This window comes from Leptodactylus fuscus, chromosome 2 (genome assembly GCF_031893055.1).
Source record: "Leptodactylus fuscus isolate aLepFus1 chromosome 2, aLepFus1.hap2, whole genome shotgun sequence".
Classification (NCBI taxonomy): Eukaryota; Metazoa; Chordata; class Amphibia; order Anura; family Leptodactylidae; genus Leptodactylus; species Leptodactylus fuscus.
This window is the reverse complement of record NC_134266.1, coordinates 35,733,151-35,759,571: the sequence shown is the minus strand read 5'-3', so window position 1 is coordinate 35,759,571 and position 26,421 is coordinate 35,733,151. Positions and strand designations below refer to the sequence as shown.

General features: G+C 41.3%; 1 protein-coding gene across 1 annotated transcript; it reads left to right on the top strand.

Moving 5' to 3' along the window:
- The first annotated feature begins 1,295 nt into the window (after nt 1-1,295).
- On the top strand, nt 1,296-25,503 carry LOC142194487 (arylsulfatase D-like). Its single transcript, XM_075263639.1, has 9 exons — nt 1,296-1,420; nt 1,963-2,084; nt 4,661-4,783; nt 8,180-8,591; nt 10,978-11,114; nt 20,648-20,782; nt 21,296-21,458; nt 23,035-23,156; nt 25,130-25,503. Exons 1-9 carry the CDS (start codon nt 1,329-1,331, stop codon nt 25,501-25,503), a joined length of 1,680 nt encoding a protein of 559 aa, XP_075119740.1. The 5' UTR covers nt 1,296-1,328.
- The last annotated feature ends 918 nt before the right edge of the window (nt 25,504-26,421 follow it).

Below are 26,421 nucleotides of genomic sequence, written 5' to 3'. Positions count from 1 at the left end.
CAATCAGCGCTGGCCAATGCATTCTATTAGCGTGAACTGAGTTTGCACAGGGGTTCTAGTGCACCCTCGGCTCTGCTACATCAGATTGCTACATCTGATGTAGCAGTGCCGAGTGTGCATCAGATGTGTAGTTGAGCAAAACTGACTCAGCACTGCTAAGTCTGCATTCGCATAGGAATGCATTGGCCAGCCTTCGGCCAATCAGCGCTGGCTCTGCCGGAGGAGGCGGAGTCTAAGGTCGGACCTGAATGGAGACTGGTGTGGAGCGATCTTAGACTCCGCCTCCTCCAGCAGAGCCAGCGCTGATTGGTCGAGTTCCGTACTCTGGCCAATCAGCGCTGGCCAATGCATTCTATTAGCCCGATGAAGTAGAGCTGAATGTGTGTGCTTAGCACACACATTCAGCTCTACTTCATCAGGCTAATAGAATACATTGGCCAATCAGCGCTGGCCAATGCATTCTATTAGCTTGATGAAGCAGAGTGTGCACAAGGGTTCAAGCGCACCCTCGGCTCTGATGTAGCAGAGCTGAGGGTGCACAAGGGTTCAAGTGCACCCTCGGCTCTCCTACATCAGAGCCGAGGGTGCGCTTGAACCCTTGTGCAGCCTCGGCTCTGCTACATCAGAGCCGAGGGTGCGCTTGAACCCTTGTGCACACTCTGCTTCATCAAGCTAATAGAATGCATTGGCCAGCACTGATTGGCCAGAGTACGGAATTCGGCCAATCAGCGCTGGCCAATGCATCCCTATGGGAAAAAGTTTATCTCACAAAAATCACAATTACACACCCGATAGAGCCCCAAAAAGTTATTTTTAATAACATTCCCCCCTAAATAAAGGTTATCCCTAGCTATCCCTGCCTGTACAGCTATCCCTGTCTCATAGTCACAAAGTTCACATTCTCATATGACCCGGATTTGAAATCCACTATTCGTCTAAAATGGAGGTCACCTGATTTCGGCAGCCAATGACTTTTTCCAATGCCCCCGGTGTCGTAGTTCCTGTCCCACCTCCCCTGCGCTGTTATTGGTGCAAAAAAGGCGCCAGGGAAGGTGGGAGGGGAATCGAATTTTGGCGCACTTTACCACGTGGTGTTCGATTCGAACATGGCGAACACCCTGATATCCGATCGAACATGTGTTCGATAGAACACTGTTCGCTCATCTCTAATACAGACGACTCACAGAACCCCAAAATGACAATTCTGTTGGGTCATTTGAGTTATAAATTGATTTGTAGATAAAATTGGGATTCTTTTATGTGACTCAGACTTTATCGGTTTCAGGACTTTTCTGGTCATCTTGCATTTAGCTGGTAATACACTTATAATGGCATCAAACCCTAAACCAAACTTTGTGCTATTGCTTGCTGATGATCTTGGCATTGGAGATATTGGATGTTATGGAAATAACACAATAAGGTACAAGTCTAAAATCTTTTTCACATGATTTCCAATTAGAAAAAGCCGCCCATAGTTTGTTACTCAAAAGTCATTACAAAAGATGAAGATTTACTTAAAGGTGTAGGACAGTGATTGTTTCCCTAGGACTGTATACAGTCTAGTCTTATAATGAAGATGTTATTATATGGTACTAAATTAATGGATTCTGAGCTTTGATATCTTTTGTAATAACTAAGTCTAGGTTCACACCTTCCATTTGAGATATCCCCCCCCCCCATTTCGCTTTTAAAATGTGGAGAGAAAGTACTGTAAGCAGCGCTTTTCTCTCCGTATTTTCAGGCGGCAACAGGGTGGACCTCATTAACATCTATAGGGCCATGGGTTTCTGCGAGTGACCACTTTAAGTGGATTGAGTTTCCGTTTTTTGGGTCCCCAAGCAGTGTAAACCTAGGCGTGAACCTAGCATAAAAAAATATTTGCTACACTGGGAAGGATTTTTCTTATTTAGAATCCATTTCTGTTTTATTACCAAAAATTAAAACCATTTTTCCTGTTCAAAGGACGCCAAATATTGATAAACTGGCAAATGAAGGAGTTAAACTGACCCAACACATAGCAGCCGCCCCATTATGCACACAAAGCAGAGCTGCTTTTATGACAGGACGGTATCCCTTTAGGTCTGGTGAGTAAATATCTCTTTAGTGAATCCATATCCAGGTCTGATATGTCAAATAATGAACCAGTTGTGTAGTTTTTATGACAATTCATGAATTGTGCATTGGTTATGTAACTCTTCATTTGTGCGCTTGAGTTAAGATAACTCGATGGGTTTATCTACAGTGCTATGGAGGACCACAGGTAAGACTGCGTTCACATACTGCTTTTAATTAAAAACTGGATGCTTGTTTTTGGGGGGGTTTTTTATTTCAGCATGTTTTACTCTTCGTTTCAGCTGAGTAACATGTGTTATTATACCAGTAAGGGAAGATTCATGTCTAAATTTTGCATACATGTCAATTTGCTTTCCACAGAACAAGAACGGAGACAGTCTCCATACTGGTCCATTTTGCAAACCACAGAGCTGCACTAAAGTCTATGGGTCTGTGAAAATTATAGACAGTACATAGATGGCATTATCTCAGAACATTAGAATAATTAACCCAAAACTGCTCTAAAGGCATTTAAAAAGGTCCCTTACTCTGGTTCAGTAGGCAACACAATTATGTTGAAGACTGCTGACTTGACAAATGTCCAGAAGGCAGTCATTGACACTCCACAAGGAGGGTAAGCCATAAATGGTCATTGCCAAAGAAGCTGGCTGTTCACACAGTGCTGTATCAAAGCATGTTAATGGAGAGTTGAGCAGAAGGAAAATGTGTGGTAGGAAAAGGTGCACAAGCAACCGGGATAACCGCAGCCTTGATAGCATTGTTAAGAAAAGGTCATTCAAAAATTTGGGGGAGATTCACAAGGAGTGGACTGCTGCTGGACTCAGTGCTTCAAGAGCCATCACACACAGATGTATCACGGCAATGTGTCACATTCCATGTATCAAGCCACTCATGACCAATAGACCAGGCCAGAATTGTCTTACCTGGGCCAAGGAAAGAAAGTTCTGGACTGTGGCTCAGGGGTCAAAGGTGTTTACAGATTAAAGTAAATTTTGCATTTCATTTGGAAGGAGTCCGGAGGAAGAGCGGAGGGGGCGCTGTACACAATCCAAGCTGCTTGAGGTCTAGTGTGAAGTTTCCACAGTCAATGATGGTTTGAGGAACCATGTCATCTGCTGGTATAGACCAAAGTCCGTGCAGCCGTCTACCAGGAATTTCTAGAGCCCTTCATGCTTCCCTCTGCCGACAAACTTTTTGGAGACGAAGTTTTCAATTTCCAACAGGAGTTGGCCCCTGTCCACCCTGCCAAAAGTATTAAGACCTGGTTTAATAACCACAGTATCACTGTGCTTGATTGGCCAGCAAACTCACCTCTATGGGGTATTGTCAAGAGGAAGATGAGAGACCGCAGACCCAACAATGCAGACGAGCTGAAGGCTGCTATCAAAGCAGCGGGAACTGAAACTAGAGGCACCAGCAACTAGGCTTCAGATCAGCACAGGAGCTGTCCAGGAAGTTGAATAGGTCAGTTGGAAGAGCTGCAGCCTGGGACACCAAAGGCCCTGGGTTCAAGTCCTAACAATAACCTCTTTAATCTACTGTGTCTTATCCAGTGTGGCCTCTCCTAGCAATACCAGCTTAATCCAATTTAATGTATGTAGATAGTCTGGTAATCCCTCGCCATCTGAGTTGGTTCTTTTTATTTTTACTTCCTGCTGCTATGTTCTCTGTGATACATTTCTAATAAGTCTTATGTGTATGGTGAGCTTAAAAGAAAACCTTGAAAAATAAACTGAGTTACCTAAATATTTCACCATGTGAAGTGCCACAGGAAAATATATAATTTAGGACCTCCAAAAAATAATGCCAAAAAGGAAATCCTACTAATATTATAAGTGTGAAAGTTTGTGTGTTTGGATGTTTGTGAGTTTGGATGTTTGTTCCTCAATCACGCTAAAACGCCTGGACGGATTTGCGTGCAATTTTCCACAAACATAGTTTTCCCTTAGGATTGAGTCACAGGCTACTTTTGGTGCCACTAAACAACATGGCTTCCTAGCAGGAGACTCACAAAAGCAGCACTCCTAGCCCCAGCTATAGACTCACACACACTGCCTGGCATTTCCTGCCTCAACCTGCCTGCACACTCCTTACTGTCACCTCAGGAGTAGCCCTCACTCTACTCACTCACATTTACATATAGCTTTCCACTATATAACACATCACATTGTCTGTATCACTACATACACAATACAACACATCACATTGTCTGACACAATACAACACATCACATTGTCTGACACAATACAACACATCACATTGTCTGTATCACGACATACACAATACAACACATCACATTGTCTGTATCACGACATACACAATACAACACTTTTAAAGCACTTTTACAGTTTCACACGTCTGTGTCTGCCCAATTCTCAAATCACCGCAGACGAAGTCGCGGGTAAAAGCTAGTACTGCATAAATGTATAAGGATGAAAAGCTATTCTGTATATTTCAATAAATGTAAAACACGTTTGCTAGTTACTCTGGCCTAAAGCCTTCACCTTTATTAAGGCAGTGAGCTGCACTTTTCTATTGCCGAATACACAATTTTCAATCATTCCTTGTCATATTTGTCTTATGATAGGTATGGGATCATGTGATGGAGCTCCTGTTCTAAAGTGGCTTGGTGCAGCTAGTGGATTACCCCCGAATGAGACTACATTTGCATCAATACTGCAGAAACAAGGCTATTCTACTGGGATTATAGGTATTGTACACTGTCCTATATTTTTCATACCGGTAAAGCTCTCATTGTGTTTGTTTTCAGTACCATAAGTAAGGGGGATGTTAGGGAATTGCTAGATGACAATTCCCCAGTAGCTGCTGGAGAACCCTGGAGGAAGGGGCACGAGAGACAGTGAGCCCAAAGCTGAAGCCCCCCACTGTCCCTTCCTCTTGCCAGGCCCTATCCTATGTAATAGGCGGCAACTTGGAGACGATCCCTTCCTATATATGTGACATACAATACGCAGACAAGACAAACTACAACAAAGGGAGGTCAGCTAGCCAAATCTTGCGCGGACATTAGCATCAGACACTAGCTGTGTCTGTTAGATTTTGCATTATTTTAAATGGGACAACATGTTCGTTCTTTACTGTCCGTGTCTATCCTTAAGTGTCCGTTTGCAAAGATGTCCGATTTTTCAAGCGGACAGCTAAACCCTAAATGTAGACACGGAAAGGATACACATGATGTGCCATTTAAAATAATGCAAAATGTAACGGACACAGCTAGTGTCCGAGCAAGATTTTGCGTGGACATTAGCATCAGACACTAGCTGTCGGACACCGACACTAGTGTGAACCTTGCCTAACTGGTAGCGTAAATTTTAATCTTAGAAAATATTCTTTATAATGTCCTACAGTCTTGGAACTCGAAGTTCTAAATTCTGATAAATAAACTCTTCATACCTTGTAAATGTTTTGCCAAGATATTATTGTAACTTTTGTGGCTTTGCAGTTTTGTATCTGCATGAAGTTTGCATGTTCTTCCTGTGTGTTTTCTTGAGTTAGCTCCAGCGACTCAGGTTTCCTTCCACATATCAAAAACATACTGATAAGGTAAATGGGCCTGAGTTGCCATCCATGAATTTGTTGATGCTCTAGGCCAATATTCAGTACATAGGATATAAGAAAATCTCATGAAAGGAAATTTGTTTTAGGTTCAGGGTAATATATTTCTATTTTAGGTATGTGACTATTCATGTAATAAAATTAAAGGGTAATATTCCAGTTTTCACACTTGTCACTGGAACCTCTATAATAGACTCATACTGTATTTCCTGTTTTCTGCAGCTTTCACATTTTGTCCACTTACAACCACAATTTTAGATGTATTTTATTGAGATTTTAAGTGATAACCAACACAAAGTACCAGATAATTGTGAAGTGGAAGGTAAATTATACATGATTTTCTAAATTTTAATCAAATAAAAATCTGAAAAGTGTGATGTGCAAAAGTCTTCAGCCCCCCCCTATACCAATACTTTGTGGAACCAACTTTACTACTACAGTTACAAGTCTCTTGGAGTTTGTCTCTACCAGCTTTGCACATCTGGAGACTGAGATTTTTGCCCATTCTTCTTTGCAAAATATCTCAAGCTCAGCCAGATTGGATGGAGACGTCTGTGAACAGCAATAGTCATGACTTGTCATAGATGCTCAATTGGATTTAGGTGTGGACTGTGACTGGGCCATTCTAATACAAGAATATTGTATGATCTAAACCAGGGGTGCCCAATACGTCGATCGTGATCTACTGGTAGATCGCAAAGGACGTATGGGTCGATCACGGGATGCAGGGATCCCCGGTGTCTGCTTGTTCACAGTGCAGGCTGAGAGTCCTCTCTGGACACTGGCAGGCGGGGCTGCCGCAGCCCCAGCCTGCCAGTGTCCAGAGATAACTCTCAGCCTGCGCTGTGAACAAACAGACACCGGGGATCCCTGGGCGGCCACAGAACGCCGCTGTCTCCTGCTCTCACGATCCGCCAGGCCCCGCCCACATGCCCCGCCCCATCCACAGATACGCCCACAAGCCCGCCCAGTCCCGCCCATAGGCCCTCCCCAGTCCCGCCCACATGCCCGCCCCCGCCCTAGTAGATCTTTTGCCTTGGTCAGCTAATAAAGTAGCTCACATGCTGAAAAAGTGTGAGCACCCCTGATCTAAACCATTCCACTGTAGCTCTGGCTGTAGGTTTAGGGTCATTGTCTTGCTAAAAGGTGAATCTCCTTCCCAGTCTCAAGTCTTTTGCAGCTTCCAACAGGTTTTTCTCCAGGATTGTCCTGTTTTTAGCTCCATCCATTTTACCAACAACTCTGACCAGTTTCCATGTTCTTGCTGGAGGAAAGCCACCCCCAGCATGATGCTGCCCTGCCATGTGTCACAGTGGGAATGGTGTGTTCAGGGGGATGAGCAGGGTTACTTTTCTGCCTCACATAGCGCTTTGCATTTAAGCAAAAATTTCCACTTTGGTCTCATCTGACCAGAACACCTTTCTCCACATGTTTGCTGTGTCCCCTATATGGCTTGTGGCAAACTACAAGCGGCAATTCTTACGTCTTTCTTTCAACAATGCTTTTCATCTTGCCACTCATACATAAAGGCCAGATTTGTGGCGTGCATGTCTTTTAATTGTCCTGCGGACAGATTCTCCCACCTGACCTGCGGATTTCTGCAGCTCCTCAGAGATACCATGGGCCTCTTTGGCTGCCTCTCTGACCAGTGCGCTTCTTGCTCAATCTGTCAGTTTAGGTGGAGGTCCCTGTCCTGGTAGAGATGCAGTTGCAGAAAACTTTTTCCATTTGTAGATGATGGACAGTGCTCTTTGGGATGCTTAAAGCTTAGAATATGTCTATCACCTAACCCTGCTTTAAACTTCTCCACAACTTTATCTCTGACCTGTCTGGTGAGTTCCTTGGTCTTCATGGTGCTCTTTGTTCACTAGTGTTCTTTAACAAACCACTGAGACCTTCACAGAACAGGTGTATTTATACTGAGACTAAATTACACACAGCTGGGCTCTATTAGCTATTTAAGTGACTTCTGAAGGCAATTGTTTGCACTGGATTTAATTTAGGGGTATCAGAATACAGGGGGGCTGAATACTTTAACATCACACTTTTCAGATTTTAACTTCATTCAAATTTTGAAAACCATGTATCATTTTTGTTCCGCTTCACAATTATCTGCTACTTTTGTGTTGGTTATCACTTAAATTCTCTATAAAACACATTTAAGTGTGTGGTTGTAAGTAGAGATGAGCGAATATGCTCGATCGAATACCTCGGCCATTTAGCTTCCGGCGGCAGGGAAGGTGGGAGGGGCAGTAAAAATTCGAAGCGCCAGAAGTGTTTTTGCAGCGGGAGCTATGCGGCCGAGGTATTCGATCGAGCATATTCGCTCATCTCTAGTTGTAAGGTGACAAAATGTGCAAAAGCTCAAGGGGTATGAATATTTTTGCAAGGCACTGTAAGTGGAGAAAGAAGCATTTTTTTTTAATAAAAACATTGCAAGGTTTGCTAGAATTCCTTGTATAGAGATTTATGCAACATTTTTTAAAGGTTAGTGACGATGTAACAAGCATTGTGTTTTTTCTTTACTTAGGCAAATGGCATCTTGGGGTGAGTTGTGAATCTCGTAATGATCACTGCCATCATCCGCTTAGCCATGGTTTTGACTATTTCTATGGTGTTCCACTTACACTCCTCTACATGTGTAAGCCCAAAGGGTTGCTGAACATTGATGTGCAATTGACATTTTTTACTCATCTTATGGCTTTTTTTCTGATGACATTAATGATTCTTAGATACAGTAATATGCTCAAGATCAACAGGAGGGTCGTTTTCTACGCTGCCCTATTTGGCATTTTGTTTTATATCATCTGGTACCTAAAACCAATTCTTTTACAATACTTGAGCTGTATAATAATGAGAAATCACGAAATTATTGAACAACCCATGAATCTGGAAAGATCTGCATCTCAGCTGCTGAGGGAAACACAACAGTTCATTGACAGGTATGGCGGCTTGCCTTTCATTTTGCAACATGTATGAATATTTAGATAGCAGACAACATGGTTTGCAACTAATGTTTTCAGTTCATTTTCCATAATATTGCAGAACCTGTATTCTCCCATGTTAAAAACTACCCAACATTCAACATGTAAGCATGGCACTGTCTTAGGAGCTGAGCCAGTTCTATAGGTGGCAGTGTCCATGATTGGAGTTGTCTCTCAGAGACCTTCTAGGCCAAAGGTACTATTAAGCTCTGCCTGTGGCAGGCCTCAATAGTAACATAAAAACTTAACCATAGGCTGCAATACCATAGTATTGAAGTCTAAGTAATCTATGAACAGTAAATAAAGTAACAGTAATAAAGTTGAAGGGGCTCTCTCATTGGGAAAAGTCATTTTTAAGTAATCACATCCTTGCATAGGCTTTAGAAAGTCTATTCCACACCTACCTATAGTATGTAAATTGCCTCAGCGGTTTCTGAATAAGTCTGTTTTTATTCATATGCTAATGAGCTTCCAGCCAGCACAGGAAGTTCCCAGCAGCACTCGTCTCTGCTATTATCTCCTATGTGTGTGTGCAAACAGGAAGCTGAGTCAGCAGCAGCAGCCTGTGCTGTATACACCCATAGGAAACAACAGCAAAGAGGATGAACGATGCATCGTGCACCTAGTCTAATTAGCATATGGATAAAAACTTACTTATTCAAAAAACACTGAGACAATCTACATACTAAAGGTAGGTGTGGAATAGCCTTTCTAAAACCTCTGCAAAGATGTGATTAGTTAACAATGACTTTTCCCAATGATAGAGGGAAAAAACATTCAATCACCTACTTTACCAATTACAAAAAAATCTTAGGTATTGCCACGTAAGAAAATGCCTGAATTATTATAATATAAAATTACTGATGTAGCAGACACTTAAAGGGATTCTATCATTAGTATCCCTTTTTGAGGTAATACCACATTGGAATAGCCCTACTTTTATAATTCTACTCTGCGCTGCTGTTCTGTTGAGATTCTTTTTTTTCCTGTATGCAAATGAGTCTCCAGACAGCACAGGGGGTGTTCCCCCTGTGCTCAAACAGCATAGGGGGCATCATCCGTGTTGCCTGAAGACTCTCCAGCGACACCTCCATCTTCTTCAGTTGTGCCTCTCTGCCACGTCATACTCGACGTCATCTCCCGGCCGAGCCTGCGTTCAGAATCAAAATCCTGCGCAGGCTCAGTCAGCTCTGCCATTGGGCTTTGGGCAGAGCCAACTGCGCATGTTTGTTCGGCTATTTTACTCTGGCTGCTTACACAAGCATACTGTGCCTGTAGCCCAGAGTAGCTTCCTTATAAAACAACTGGATAGTGTCAAAATTATACCCTTCTTATGACCCAGCATTTCTGCAATGTATGGAAAAATATGTTTTACTCCATATGCTAACAAGGGAAGTGGAGTCACCTGAAAAAGTCATGATCTCCACACCCTGAAATGACCCCGGTGGTTTCATCCTTCTGAGTAAAGGTATACACAGTTTTCCTGAAATCTTGGCACATGCGTCACGGTTATGTACTTGATGGCACTGTGCACATTACTATGGTGCATGCACCAGGATTTAAGGAAAGTTGTGTAGTGATGTAGTTTCTGTACTCAAGACATGTCATTCAAAACCAAAGGGGCCATTTGGGATTGTGGAGAGCCTGACTTTATATGTAGACTCTCCACCCCTTGATTGGAAATAAACAATCAGTATTAAAGGGATCCTATCATTAAAACTCATTTTTTTTCTGCCTAACATGTAGGAATAGCCTTAAGAAAGGCTATTCTTCTCCTACCTTTAGATGTCTTCTCCCCGCCGCTGTTCGGTATATAATCCAGTTTTCGTCGATAAGCAAATGAGTTCTCTTGCAGCACTGGGGGCGGTCCCCAGCACTTAAACAGCATTGGGGGTGTCCCCAATGCTGCGAGAGAACTCTCCAGCGCCGCCTCCATCTTCTTCAGGAATGGGTCTTCTTTGTGTCTTCTTCCGGCGGAGGCTACAAACTTCTGCGCCTCAGGCCTAGGGCAAAGCCGACTGCGCATGCCCGTCGGCCACAAGAAAATGGCCGCTTACACAAATTTTGTTTTATTCTCCTGCACTATGGATTTATGAAAACATAATCGTTATTTATAAAAAAAAAATTATTTCTGAAAACATGATCTTTATTTATAATAAAAATTTAAATTATTTATGAAAACATGATCTTCTGGGTCTCGTGTTACATCTTTGGTCCATTCACTTCAAACATTTAGAGAACTTACCTACCTACATATTAGATTTTTTTTTTCTTAAAATATTTTATCTTTTCTAAATTACAATTTTATTAACATTTTAATAAAGTTATTTCTGTTTATTTAAAGAAAAAAGAATGTCCATTTCCTGCTCATCGTTTCCTTTCTCCATGTTCACACACCGCTGGTAACCACAAAAGCATTTACTGGAAAAAGCAAACATGGGCCTTATGGGGATAATGTTGAAGAAATGGACTTCATGGTTGGTAGGTCATACAGTAAAACAGATGCAATCACTTTGTGCAGTCCAAATTTGATCGATTATGCTAGACCCGTTGAAATTTAATGCAGCCAAACATACTTCAGTTTTTTCACAGAGATAAAAGTATGCTAGGGCCCCCCACGGTATAACGCCCCCTTTCTTGGCCTCCACATAGTATAATGCCCCATTTAGACACACTATAATGTCCCATAGCAGCCTCCAGACAGTATCATGTCCCATAGCAGCCCCTCTACACAGTATAATGTCCCACAGTGGCCCCTGCACACAACATTATGCTCTACAGTGGCCCCTCCACGAAGTATTATGTCCCATAGTAGCCCCTGTACACAGTATTATCCCCCATAGTGACCCCTGCACACAGTATTATGCCCCATAGTAGCCCCTGTACACAGTATTATCCCCCATAGTGACCCCTGCACACAGTATTATGTCCCATAGTGGCCCCTGCACAGTATTATGCCCCATAGTGAACCATCTACAAAGTATTATTACACTCTAGGGTCTTTTCAGACCCCAGAGTACAATGATCAGAGGTGACAAACATAAAAACCACTCTTACTTGGCTCTGCTGGACTCCGGCGCACTCCCTGTCGCTTTCGGCTCTCTTCAGTGTCTGGACAGACATCACGTATGTCTGCCGTCTAGGACATCAATAAAGAGGTCCAAAGATTGCAGTGAGTTATGCTGGAGCACAGGAGAGATGAGTAACATTGTTTTTTATGTTCACTTACCTCCCCTAGGCCTCTGATCATTATACTCTGGGATCTGAAAAGCAGGTAACAGCCTATTAAAAAAAAAGCATCAGGGGTCTGCCAGGCCCCCTAATGTTCCGGGCCCTGTGGCAGCGGCTATGGCTGCTACCCCGGCACTTATACCACTGCTCCCGGACTATTCCAGGCTGCTGCAATACAAGTCAGTGGATTTTACTATATGCTGCAATACATTAGTACTGCATTGTATTGTATGAGTGATCAGACCCTGTAGGGTTCATTGTCACGAGGCCTCTGAAAATAAAAGTAAAAAAAAATAAAAAAATAAGTTTTTAAACATAAAAAACACAAAAAGTATAAAAATACAAATCACCCCTCTTTCCCTAGATCACATATAAAAATAAATAAACAGAAACAAACATATACACTTTAGGTCTCCATGTGGCTGAACTATTAAAATCTAAAAATATTTATCCCATAGGGTGTAACGCTATAGTGAGGAAAAGAAATCAAAATAGCCAAATGACAGTTTTTTCAACACTTTGCCTCATAAAAAAAATTCCGCAGCTCCATAAAAATAAATATGAAAAAGCTACAAATGTTAGAACATGGCGACAAAACATCAATAATCAAACCATTAAAAATACTATATAAATTTGGCTGGGATCGTACTGACCCAGAGAATACTGGTAGCGTGTCATTTTTATCACATAGCGAATGTCAAAAATTAAACCCATAAGAAATTGGTGAAAATGTGTTTTTTTTTTTCCAATTCCACCTCATTCTGAATTTTTTTACAGTTTCCTGTACATTGCACAGGATATCGAATGGTGCCAATACAAAGTACAATTTGTTTTACAAACAACAGGCCATCCTCTGTCTCTAAGAACTGACAAATGAAAAAATGATGGCTCTTGGAAAGAGGGGAGGGAAAAATGGAAATGCAAAAATGAAAACTGGCTCGGTGCTGAAAGAGTTAAACAGACCTGCTAAGCAGATGTAAAAAAAAGGGGGTGTGTGAACAGGTGCTAATAGATGTATTAAATAGAATGGAACACAACCTTTTTCTCATATTTTAAGGCTGGGGCCCCACGTGACGTAAATGCCGCGGGAAAAATCGCGGCGTTTTACAGTCAGGGCAAAGTGGATGGGATTTTAGCAAATCCTATGCCCACTTTGCGGTAAATACCGCGCTGCAGACATGCCACGATTTCCAAAACCAGCATGGCTTTGGAAATCTCAGCATGTCAATTTTCCTATAGGTGTAATTGAAAAAAAGTCTACAGAAGAAATCTCTGCAAACTTTCTGTCTAAACCACTGCGGGGCGGACCGTGATGTGTTGCTGCCACGGTTTTTCCCACAGTGCTTTTTTGCTGTGGGACGTCTCGTGGGGCTTTAGCCTTAATAAATAGAATGAGAAGAAATAATAAAACTCTGTGAGCGTCCACAAAAAAATGTAAGTACTATATAGGCTCTTACCAGACTATGGCCCAGTTTGCAGATGTGTACAATAGTGATGACATCTAGTTCCTTGTGGACATTAGTTCCTTATGATCTCATGGGTTTAAAAGATAAGTTCACTTACTTCATATAGGTTATAATTTCTCTGGGCCTGGGATACTCCTATAAGGCCTTTGGAGACACAGATTTGTAATATAAAGTCACCATTGAAAGTGCCCTCAGCATCCTCCTTGTTAAGCTCCAGTTGTGCCAGTCAAGGTCAAGAGCTATCAATTCACTGCCATGGAACATCTAGATCAGGGGTCTCAAAGTCTATTTAACCGGGGGGCCGCTGGAGGTAGAGTCTGGGTGAGGCTGGGCTGCATCAGGTTTTCCACAAGCTATGCGCTCCGCAGCAAATTTAGTTCCACCCATTCTTATTCATTTTTTCGTGTGCCCCCACACAGTATAATCCTCCTACAGTCACCCGTACATTATATGTCCCCATTATAATGTTCCCACAGTATTAAGTCCTTCTCCTGGTGCCCCAGTTTAACCTGGGGGAAACTACAGGGGACATGAAGCTGGGACAGCTGGAGGGAGACATTAAACAGTGGGAGTAGTTGGAGGGGGGCAATGAATTAACTGCAGCTGAAGTGGGACATTAAACTGGGGGCAACTAAAGGCTGACAGGTATACTTCTCCCACGGTATAATGCCCCCTCCAGTTGTCCCCAGTTTAGGTGCCCCCTTAATCTACCCTCCGTTTCATCTCCCCCCACCATTTCTCCCCCAGTTTCATGAAGAAGAAAGACCGATGGATGCGAGGATAAACTGCGCTACTCTCTTGAGATAAAATACGTTCTTTATTCCGCTTTTCTTAAAAACACGACGCTACATACAGCGTTTCGGGGGATTCCCCTTTCTCAAGTGTTACAGAAACACACAATGTACCTTAATAAAAACAAACAAATATCATAATGAATACAGGATATAGTTTCCTACAAAAAAAAAAAAAGGTAAACAACTAAACATGGATTTTAAGTCTCTTCCAACCATTATTAAAGACCTCAGTGTTACCCTCCAAAATAGTTGTCACTAATAAATGGTCTGGGTAGCTAAAGAGGCAAACCAACACAGATACAGAGTATAAGTCATCAAATGTAAATCATCCAAAACCAACAACATATAAAATACAATATACAGCTAGATAGGAAGAGGGTTAGGGTAAGTTTTCTTACCAGACACAAAGTCAGGAGCAGGGATCAGGAGCAGAAGCTTCCCTGCTGGGGTATGGTTGTGATACTTGTGATACACAGCGTGGAGTGAATCCACCATGTGTGTAACGCAGGCTTTTACCTGCTACGCACGCTGGTAGGGAGGGTCACATGTATCCAAATTGTTAATCCCCACCAGCCGCTCAAGCTAATTGAAAACTGCTGTCCACAGATGATCCCTCTGTCAGAAAGAACAGAGGGTGCAGACAAAACGCTGTTCAATTAGGGCACTGGAACTAAACGCCTGGGCAGATTCATTCAAAATTAGGGAGCCCTAGACCATAATCTTATTTTACAGTGTGTTTTGTGATGTGTAAAAAGGACAGGTCATATTCGAATTCAGGAAGCCACGGACCCTGATCATGCTTTAAAGTGCATTTTCACATATATAATCAGGAGTCCCAAAACGATTAAAACATCTGTTTAAGAAATAGGTTGAAACCTCATCATAAATAAGTATATAAATAAATAAAAACTATATAATACATTGTTATCAACTTGAACCCACAATGAATATTACTCCTCAAATGAGGGAATTTTATTAAAAAATAGGTCTTATTTTAGACTGTAACATGGATACTGGTATAATAGGTCCATGATATAAAAATATAAAAATATAAAAAAAATAAAATAAATAATAAATAATAAATCATGAGTAATAATACACATACATTTGAAAAACAAGGGGGTACAAAAATATAAGCATACAAGCTACAGTATAAGGACAGAACATTTTACATTAAAATCTTCAAAATCAGAGAATGAACTGAGTTGCATTGGTTTTTATCTGTTTAATCCATAAAAATGACCCACAATAGTGTACCTATTTCATACAAAGTTAGTTGGAGATGTCCTCCAAAGCTTCATTAAGTCCCTCTGGATGGAGCGTATTGAGTTTAAAAATCCAAAACATCTCTTTCTTTTTCAATGCCTCAAAACGATTATTTACATTGCTAGGAATTTGTTCAAGTGGAATCACAATAAAATTAGAAAAGCTGCACCCGTGTTTAGCCTTTGCATGTCTTGAAACACTATGTTTTTCATAGCCATTCGCAACATTGGAGCGATGCTTCTTAATTCTATCTCTTAGAGACATTGTTGTCCGTCCCACATACTGTAACCCACATGGGCAATTTAAAATATATACAACATACGACGATGAACAGTCTAGTCTAGATCTGATGGAAAATTTTTCGTTTGTAGACCTACTAGTGACTTCCCTCGTATTGTGTGCTATGTTTAAGCAGCATTTACACCTCGAATGCCCACATTTAAAGCTACCGGCATTTTTACTATTGGATTGAAGCTTAGTATTCATTTTCCCAGAGGATCTTAATTTGCTCGGGGCAATGAGACTCTTTAAGGTTCGTGCCCTCCTGAATGTCATAGAAGGTTTCTTCGGGATTAGTTTTTTCAAAAATTGATCATTTGCCAAAACATGCCAGTGTCTTTCTAAAATTTTCCTAATTGAACGATGGGCTATATTAAAGGTAGTGATAAAATTGTATTTATACTCGTTTTCTTTTTTTGTAACTTTTTTAGGAACTAAACAGTCTTTTTGGCTTAGGTTTGCTGCCCTAGATAATCTTATTTTACAGTGTGTTTTGTGATGTGTAAAAAGGGGCTGGATAATTCTTATCTTTAAACCTTGTGGCCATGATCTTGCTCTGTGCCATATAGTCTGATTGGCTCGTGCAATTGCGTCTTATTCTTTTAAATTGTCCAAATGGGACATTCTTGATCCATTTGTGATAGTGTAAACTTTTAAAATTCAACAGACTGTTACTATCAACTTTTTTAAAAAACGTTTTAGTCCGTATACCTTTTTCGTCACCCATTAGGACTAAATCCAGGTACTCGATTTCTTTCTCATCGATTTTACCCGTTAGATTTATTCCCCATTTATTGTTATTTAGATGGGCTGTAAACTCATGGAATGCTGTAGTGGTGCCTTCCCAAATAAAAAGCAAATCATCTATGTAACGTTTGTAGAATTTAATATTTGTAGTCCAGAGATGATCTTTCAAAATAAAGGACTCCTCGTAGCGACCCATAAAGAGGTTTGCAAACGCTGGGGCAAATTTTGTCCCCATAGCTGTCCCCTTTACTTGAATAAACGTTTTTCCCTCGAATTTAAACACATTGTGGGTGAGGATAAAGTTGATCCCTTCTAGGATGAACTCTTTTTGTTTCTCGGGCATAGATGAGTCAATACTTAAATAACTTTTGATAGTTTCTAAACCTTTTGTATGTGCAATATTACTATATAAACCTGTGACGTCCAATGTGGCCCAATGATAGTTCTTCCCCCATGGCATAGGTAAAATCTCTTCCAAGAGACTAACAGAGTCTTTTAGATAGGACGGTAGCTTAATGACATATTTCTGTAATAAAAGGTCAATATAATGAGAAAGATTTCTTGTTATGGCATTTATACCTGAGATTATCGGACGTCCTGGGGGGTTCACAGGATCTTTGTGAATTTTTGGTAGGTGGTAATATAGGGCTGCTGTTGGGTTTTTAACCAGCAAGTATTCTTTTTCTTTCTTATTTATAATGCCATCATTAAATGCTCTAAGGATAATCTTTACATATTCAGAATAATGTTGGACAGTTGGATCATGGTTGATCTCTCTATAATAATTGTCATCAGAAAGAATTCGGGTGGCTTCAAACATGTACGCCTCACGATTCTGAATGACAATACCACCCCCCTTATCTGCCCCCCTGATTACAATCCCGGAATTGTCCTTTAAAGTTTTCAAGGCTCTTTTTTCCGCTGGATTAAGATTGGTTGGAACATCCTTTGTTTTATCCAATTTCCTGAAATCAGAGGAGACCAGGGAATAGAACGTCTCAATATTTGCACCTTTATGGTGCAATGGGTAAAACCTAGACTTGGGTTTTAACTTAGTAGTGATAGGGGGAGGTGAATCGGAGGATGGGACTGTTACCTCTAAAAGGTTTACTGGGTGAAAAGTAGAAGGGCCTGATAAAGAATTGGAAAAGGATGGGCCTATATTGAAGGTACCATCCTGTACTGGATTAGTACTTGAATAAATAGTGGAGGGTCCTGGTTGGGGGACCCCATTCCTTTCACTTTCCTGGTAATCACCTGTAATCGCAAAATGTCTTGATAGGGTATATTCAAGTACTAATCCAGTACAGGATGGTACCTTCAATATAGGCCCATCCTTTTCCAATTCTTTATCAGGGTTACATGTGGGTTACAGTATGTGGGACGGACAACAATGTCTCTAAGAGATAGAATTAAGAAGCATCGCTCCAATGTTGCGAATGGCTATGAAAAACATAGTGTTTCAAGACATGCAAAGGCTAAACACGGGTGCAGCTTTTCTAATTTTATTGTGATTCCACTTGAACAAATTCCTAGCAATGTAAATAATCGTTTTGAGGCATTGAAAAAGAAAGAGATGTTTTGGATTTTTAAACTCAATACGCTCCATCCAGAGGGACTTAATGAAGCTTTGGAGGACATCTCCAACTAACTTTGTATGAAATAGGTACACTATTGTGGGTCATTTTTATGGATTAAACAGATAAAAACCAATGCAACTCAGTTCATTCTCTGATTTTGAAGATTTTAATGTAAAATGTTCTGTCCTTATACTGTAGCTTGTATGCTTATATTTTTGTACCCCCTTGTTTTTCAAATGTATGTGTATTATTACTCATGATTTATTATTTATTATTTATTTTATTTTTTTTATATTTTTATATTTTTATATCATGGACCTATTATACCAGTATCCATGTTACAGTCTAAAATAAGACCTATTTTTTAATAAAATTCCCTCATTTGAGGAGTAATATTCATTGTGGGTTCAAGTTGATAACAATGTATTATATAGTTTTTATTTATTTATATACTTATTTATGATGAGGTTTCAACCTATTTCTTAAACAGATGTTTTAATCGTTTTGGGACTCCTGATTATATATGTGAAAATGCACTTTAAAGCATGATCAGGGTCCGTGGCTTCCTGAATTCGAATATGACCTGTCCTTTTTACACATCACAAAACACACTGTAAAATAAGATTATGGTCTAGGGCTCCCTAATTTTGAATGAATCTGCCCAGGCGTTTAGTTCCAGTGCCCTAATTGAACAGCGTTTTGTCTGCACCCTCTGTTCTTTCTGACAGAGGGATCATCTGTGGACAGCAGTTTTCAATTAGCTTGAGCGGCTGGTGGGGATTAACAATTTGGATACATGTGACCCTCCCTACCAGCGTGCGTAGCAGGTAAAAGCCTGCGTTACACACATGGTGGATTCACTCCACGCTGTGTATCACAAGTATCACAACCATACCCCAGCAGGGAAGCTTCTGCTCCTGATCCCTGCTCCTGACTTTGTGTCTGGTAAGAAAACTTACCCTAACCCTCTTCCTATCTAGCTGTATATTGTATTTTATATGTTGTTGGTTTTGGATGATTTACATTTGATGACTTATACTCTGTATCTGTGTTGGTTTGCCTCTTTAGCTACCCAGACCATTTATTAGTGACAACTATTTTGGAGGGTAACACTGAGGTCTTTAATAATGGTTGGAAGAGACTTAAAATCCATGTTTAGTTGTTTACCTTTTTTTTTTTGTAGGAAACTATATCCTGTATTCATTATGATATTTGTTTGTTTTTATTAAGGTACATTGTGTGTTTCTGTAACACTTGAGAAAGGGGAATCCCCCGAAACGCTGTATGTAGCGTCGTGTTTTTAAGAAAAGCGGAATAAAGAACGTATTTTATCTCAAGAGAGTAGCGCAGTTTATCCTCGCATCCATCGGTCTTTCTTCTTCATTTATCGTTCCCTAAGGGGTATTTGGATGTTATTACTGCTGCTGTAAATCTCCCTTGTGTTTGGTACACGATCTTTTCAAATATATTTAAGTGTATATTTGGGAATCATCTGGGTTGCTCGGTATATATATATATTTTTTCTTGTTAGTCCCCCAGTTTCATATCCCCCTTCATCTGCCCCCAGTTTCCTGTTGTCCCTCCATCTGCCCCCAGTTTCATGTCCCCCCATCTGCTCCCCCTTCATCTGCCCCCAGTTTTATGTCCCCCCTCCATCTGCCCCCGTTTCATGTCCCCCCTTCATCCTGCCCCCAGTTTCATGTTCCCCCTCCGTCTGCTTCCATTTTTATGCCCCCCTCATCTCTGCCCCAGTTTCATCTTCCCCTTCCATCTGTGGCCCTAGTTTCATGTCCCTCCCCTCCATCTCTGCCCCTAGGTTACTGTGAGACACACACACAGAGACACACACAGACACACACACACTCTCCACCCTGTATCTCACATTCCCCTCCCCTCTCAGTACCTTTAGACGGCACATCCCTTCATCTTCCGGCTGCCACACTAAGACACGCCTCCCTAGTCACGTGACATCTGGCATCACACACAGGTCCTTCACTTTACAGTAGTATAAGCTTTCCACCGATCACCCATCGCTTTTATTGCTGTTATAAGAGTGGGGGGGTGATCGGAGGAAAGTTTGTTAAGTACAACACTAAAAGGACATGCAGGGAGCTGCGTGGGACCGCGGGACAGGAGTATAAAAGCGGGACTTTCCCGCTAAATGCGGGAAAGTTGGCAGCTATGTACTGGTACTGAGTTGGGGGCCGCAAACTATTGTCCCGAGGGCCGCAGTTGTCCTGCGGGCCGCGAGTTTGAGACCCCCGATCTAGATAGAAAATGGAAGCTGATTTGCATCACTTGGTCAGGCCACTACACTGAGAGCAGGGCTGCCTGCTTGTTGATCTATTGTCTGTGTATCCGCTGCACAGAACAGCTGATAGGTGGGGTTGTCTGGTATCAGACCCCCAGTTGTCGGGTGTCAGACTCCTGGCATTCATGACCTATCCTTGGGATAGGTCATCAATATTTTTATGCTGGGAAAGTGGAAACTTTTTAGTTTGGAAACTCTTGAGTAAGACAATATTACCCCTGGATGTAGAGCAATTATTTGTATATAATGCCCTTGCTTTAGGTCTTGGTTATCACATGTAGCACATCTGTCTTCTATTTCTGTATAGTTTAATCACTTACATCATTGAATATTTTTTCAGGTTCAATAGTCAATGCTATTGATAATGCTGGATTAAGGAATAACACAATGATTTATTTTGCCTCTGACAATGGAGGATATTTAGAGGATAAAGATGGCAACATCCAAACTGGAGGATGGAATGGAATTTATAGAGGTGAGGAAAAAAAGTTCATCTTGTGCTGTAATATCTGAGATATCATTGTAACACTGATGTCTGAAGTTATGATTAATAATGGCGCAGATGTTGAGACTCACATGGAGAGCATAGTTATAGTCCTCCGCCCTCAGGGGGCGTCAAAGGTCTCTCTGCCCAATTAAATATGCAATTATTCTTTGGGGCCCCATTACAGATATTACTCTGGGGCTCTGTAGCTTCAAGGTATACCTCTGGCTAAAATGAAGGGGCAGAAGCAGAGTTGACTCCTGGTTTATAAGGGACCCTAATGGTGTTTGCGTCATTGTGGGCCCCAGAATGTCCAGGATGCTGGGTATGTTGGTGTACACAGCTAACTCCATTGAGAAACAATTTTCCTAGTTAATGGGATCATACAATCATATATTTCATTATTTCAATTTTATTTTACTAAGTCATACACACTGCATACAAATCTACTTAGTGTATTAAATTCATCTAACACATTTACAACATGTTCTTATCATATAAAAGGTGGAAAGGGTATGGCTGGCTGGGAAGGCGGTATCCGAGTGCCAGGGATATTGCGATGGCCTGGAGTGATTCCTTCTGATGTAGAAATTGATGAGCCCACAAGTCTAATGGATATCTATCCAACACTGGTCTCTTTGGGTGGTGGAGAATTGCCTAATGACAGGTTTGTGTTATGTTTGTGCCCTGTCACATCTAATACATTGTAGGAATGACCTCAAAGTAAAGATGTTAGGAGTTTGGAATATCTCACTGCCTGGGGCGTAACTAGCGGGGTAGTAGCGATAGTGGCTGCCACTGGGCCTGGGACATTATGGGCCCAGCGGCAGCCGCTACCGCTGCAGATTTATTTATTTTTTTAATAGTCCGTTACCTGCTGGAGTAACTCAGGGAGAGGTAGCCCGGGAGAGGTAAGTAACAGTGGTTTTTATGTTTGTATCCTCCCCTGGGTCTCTGATTATTATACTTTGGGGTCTTAAAAGACCGCAGAGTATAATAATTGTTCATGGGTGGTCCACAATGGGGCACAATACTGTGTGCAGGGGCTACTATGGGGAATAATACTGTGTGCAGGGGCCACTATTAGGCATAATACGGTGTGTAGGGGCCACTATGGGGCATAGTAGTGTGTGCAGAGGTCACTATGGGGCATAATACTGTGTGCAGGAATGCATGGGGGCGTCAGTCAGTCGGTGTCTTCAGGGGAGAGGGGGGACCATGTCAAAATTTCGTCACATTTCCCCGCCATTCCTAGTTATGCCACTACTCACTGCTACGCTTTACAATACAATGGAGGCCTTCCAGTCTATATGGTCTCCATGACCTGCATGGTCTCTAATGTTATCTTCTCCCCCTCCTTTTAACTCCTTCCTATCGTTTCTCTGGTTTAGTTTGCCTCTCTCTTTGTCTATGTATAGACTATGTACTAAGAATGGTATTATCACTTGTTTGGACCGATTTTGTTTTCTTGAAAATTTTTCAAAATTTAATAAAAACTAAAGTTTAAAAAAGAATGACCTCAAAAGTATTGAAAAATGTTAAAGATAGATTGCCGGGGATTAAACAGGATTAGATCCCGGCCAACCAATATAATTAATCCATTATATGATGGGAAGGGAACATATCTTAGGTTACTGTAGGTTTCTTTGGCATTTGAAGTTCAGTAGAACCGCGGGAGGTGATGAAGAACAGATGCCAAATTGTGGTCGATGGAATATGATCTAAGGGTTGTTCACATGGATGAATTTGGGGCGGAACGTGAGGTGGTGTTTTGTCTCAAATTGTTCTCTAAATATCAGCCCTGTGGAACCCTTGATGGAAAGCCAAAGTAGAGTTCTGAATTTCTGCAGCTAGTTTGCACATTGGTTAGCCACAGATACAATGGGGTTAATCAGCATGAGCATCGCAACGCGGTTTCCACAGAAAGAGCGAATAGGAAGCTTATTTTTCAGCAAGTCACTGCCTCCACTCAAACAGGATGGAATTTGGAGCTGATTTTGAGATGAAATCAGCTCAGAATTCCTCTTTATGAATGGGTCCATCATCCGGGCTGCTTGGAGATGCGGTTAAAAAAGCAATAGGAGCTGTACAGACCTGTAGATAGTTAGCTCCCCTGGTAATGATTAAAGTTAGGCTGTATGAAGGAATGTGGGATTTGGAGGTCAGAAAATGTATTAAAAAAATAAAGTGTAATTAAAGCTGAAGCTTATGGAAATTCATATTAAAATTTTCTGTTATATTAGAATCATTGATGGAAGGAACCTGATGCCTCTAGTCACAAAACAATCTCCTCACTCAGAACATGAATTTCTGTTCCATTACTGTGGCACTGACCTACATGCGGTCCGCTGGCATCAAAAAGAGAGTAAGTGCTTTATTTCATGTTTACTATCATATGAGCATGGTCCAAGTTATAGCCTCAGGCCTGGTCCACATCTGTATTCGGTAATACGTTGGGGGATTGCGCATGGGGACCCCCCGATTGGACTATCGAATGCATTGACAAGCGGTAGCAGTGAAAGCACACGGATCCCATAGACTATAATGGGGTCTGTGTGCTTTCCGCGCGGTCTCTGCACGAGTCATGCGGACAGGAAAGTAGATTGTGAAGTACTTTTCTGTCCCTAGCCTTAAGGTGCTTTCACACAGAGTTTCGCTCTGCTCATTCAGACACGTATACACGTGTCAGAGTGTGAGCGCTCCAAATCAGATCCCATTCAATTCAATGGGTGCCGACTTACGCGCGCTACACATTGAAATCAATGGGAGGCTTTTTAACCCATTGATTTCAATGTGTGGGAACTGAGCCTTAGAGTGAGTTGTGGACATGCCCTTGTAAAACCTTGTGTATATACTATATATAGATAGATAGATAGATAGATAGATAGATAGATAGATAGATAGAGAGAGAGGGAGGGTTGGGGTTAATTACTAGTGGTCTTTTTTAACATCATAGGTCCACCTAAGTATGTCCTAGAGAGGGAAATTTTGATATTTATATTTTTGGTTTATACCCTGGGTCTTTCTTCATTTTTAAGGTATATCAATAAAGTATTGGTTTTAATGTTTTGCCGTAATTGGTATTGGAATTAATGTTGGAATAGGAACAAGTTCCCTTGGAATTTTTGCAAAGTGTATGGAGCCAGAAGGAGACAACTCTGTACATAGTGTAGTGGCCATGCTGGCTATTCTACCTTCCAATATCTTAATCCCAGAAATCACTTTAACCCTTTAAGGATATTTTCCTTCCCCACCTTCCAAAATTCATAACTTGTTTATTTTTGTCGACATAGCTATGTGAAGGCTTATTCTTAGCATGACGAGTTGTACTTTCATTTTGCACCACTGGGGTACCATGGGGTACGTATAATGTTTTGATTAGCTTTCACTAACATTTTTAGGGCGTCGTGCAAAAAAAATACTATTTTTGCATTTCATTTTTTGCATTTTGTTTTACCTGTATTCGACCTGCAAATCATTACAATTATGGAGAATACCATATTTATATTTAATTTCATTATGTTTTACCGCTTTTACAAATAAAACTTTTTTTCACTTTTTGAAAATGAGCGATTTTTATGGGGTCACCGTATTCTGGCGCCTATAACTTTTTTACTGTTTTGTTGATGGAGTTACATAAGGGTTCTTTATTTGCAACTGGGCTTATCTGCTCATTTGCCAAGTGATGTAGCTGCCTGCTGTCAGGGGGGGAGGAGCTGACAAGCAACAGAGCTCCTCAGATAGGGAAGGGGGGAGGTGAGAGCTCCGGGATTACTGTGCTGTCTATCTTCAGCTTTTCCACTTATCAGCCAGATTGCAGAACAAGAGTTATGGGAATACCCCTTTAAATTATCCACAACTGCACTAAAAAAACATCAAAAAATCACCTACATGTGATCCTTTGCTGAGTGGAGCCGCAGCTGCCTCCTCTTCTGCTCTACGCCCAGGGTCCACGCATAGGATGTCTCTAGCCCCCATCATTCCTGAACAATCAATGCTGTTAGTTTTAGTCCTTAATATGCTATTTAGTCTCTAAACTGTCAAGTGGGCATTGTCAGGCAGAAGCAGACAAGGAGTGTGATTTTGAACGCTGACACTGGCTGTCTCTGATTGGAGCTCTGAATCGCACCCCCTGTCTGACACCGCCCACCTGACATTACAGAGTAATAACACATCAGGCACCAAAACTAAGTGTGCTTATTGCTTGGGAACAGTGGAAGCTAAAGAGCACCGCCAACTTGAGTTGGTAGAGGTGGTGAAAGGTCCTCATTTAACTTATTGTTCATGTTTAAATCTCCTACAGAAAATTAATTGCTGTACTTACATTTTTTTTCCTAGGTGGCGCTATATGGAAAGCTCACTACATGACTCCAGTCTTTTCCCCTGAGGGTGCGGTGGGCTGCTATGAAACTGCATTCTGTGCTTGTGATGCAGATGGGACTTCTCTCCTTGATCCTCCATTATTATTTGAATTATCCGCAGATACTTCAGAGTCCAACCCCCTTGACCCTCATGTGGACCCCCAATATAAGACTGTACTAGACCGAATAAAGGCGGCAGTGGCAGAGCATCAGAAAACCATCAGTGTGGTACCTCTGCAGTTAGCTTTCCTCAATTACCTATGGAGGCCCTGGTTACAGCCATGTTGTGGGACCTTTCCTTTCTGCTGGTGTGATAAGGAAGAAGGAAATGCAACAGGAATCCTTGCATAAATTCTGACTTGCTGGAAATCACTGCCATACAGTGTTGGGTTTTTTTTGCATCCTATGACTGCTGGAATACACGTGAGATATAGGATGAAATTAACTCAAAAGATCTTAGGAATCCTGCATGACTGAATGATCTATGAAACAAATCATTGAGCAGCAGAACATCAGTATTGGTATCCAGACTCCTTCACTGCCGATTGACCAAATATAATCATGTCTAAAAGCTACGTTTGAAATTCACATTTTTTTAATTGGAATATTAAACAAGTTTTCGGATTCTGGAATGTCTTTATGTGACTCAATTAAAGGGTTCAAAAATAAAGGAGTCTAGGGCATACAGATGGTCCAAGTGGAATTCAATCCGAATTTCAGGAAATCTTCAATTTCTTCACACTTCAATGCACCGAATTGCATTTTTCAATAAAATGTCCTCTGCACATATTAGGACAAGGGGCAGGGAACGCGGGATCAACCATCATTTCACATTGCTCTTACTGAAGGGACAAACATCAGCAGTAGCTAGGGAGCGTATTAGAAAACAGCAGTTCAGGGAAAAAGGATTGCTAGTGTAGGTTAAGTATAGGGAGGAAATCAAAGAAGACTTTGCGGTGGTTGCAGCATTGTTAACAGAAAGAAACTTAATACACATTGCAGCGCTCACAGCCACTATACTGCTGCTCAATACTTATTCCTGTGTGTTCAAGGTGGAACACAACAAGCCTTTTACAGCCAAAAACAGTGAATTATCAAGAAATCGAATCCTGACTTTCTCCAAGAGAACTTAGGCACTGTATGGCCTCATAAGACTGATGCAACCTCCACATTCTACAACTGGGTCACTGTATGGATTCATGAGGCTGCTGCAACCTCCACATTCTGGCACTGGGTCCAAATAAGTGAAATGTGTAGTGGTTCTAAGAG

What these genes read in the sequence shown, in the direction of transcription:
- LOC142194487 (XM_075263639.1), top strand. Translation starts at nt 1,329, where the DNA reads ATGGCATCAAACCCTAAACCAAACTTTGTGCTATTGCTTGCTGATGAT. An exon ending in ACGGTATCCCTTTAGGTCTG is followed by an intron (nt 2,085 to 4,660) that starts GTGAGTAAATAT and finishes GTCTTATGATAG; the next exon opens with GTATGGGATCATGTGATGGA. An exon ending in CTATTCTACTGGGATTATAG is followed by an intron (nt 4,784 to 8,179) that starts GTATTGTACACT and finishes TTCTTTACTTAG; the next exon opens with GCAAATGGCATCTTGGGGTG.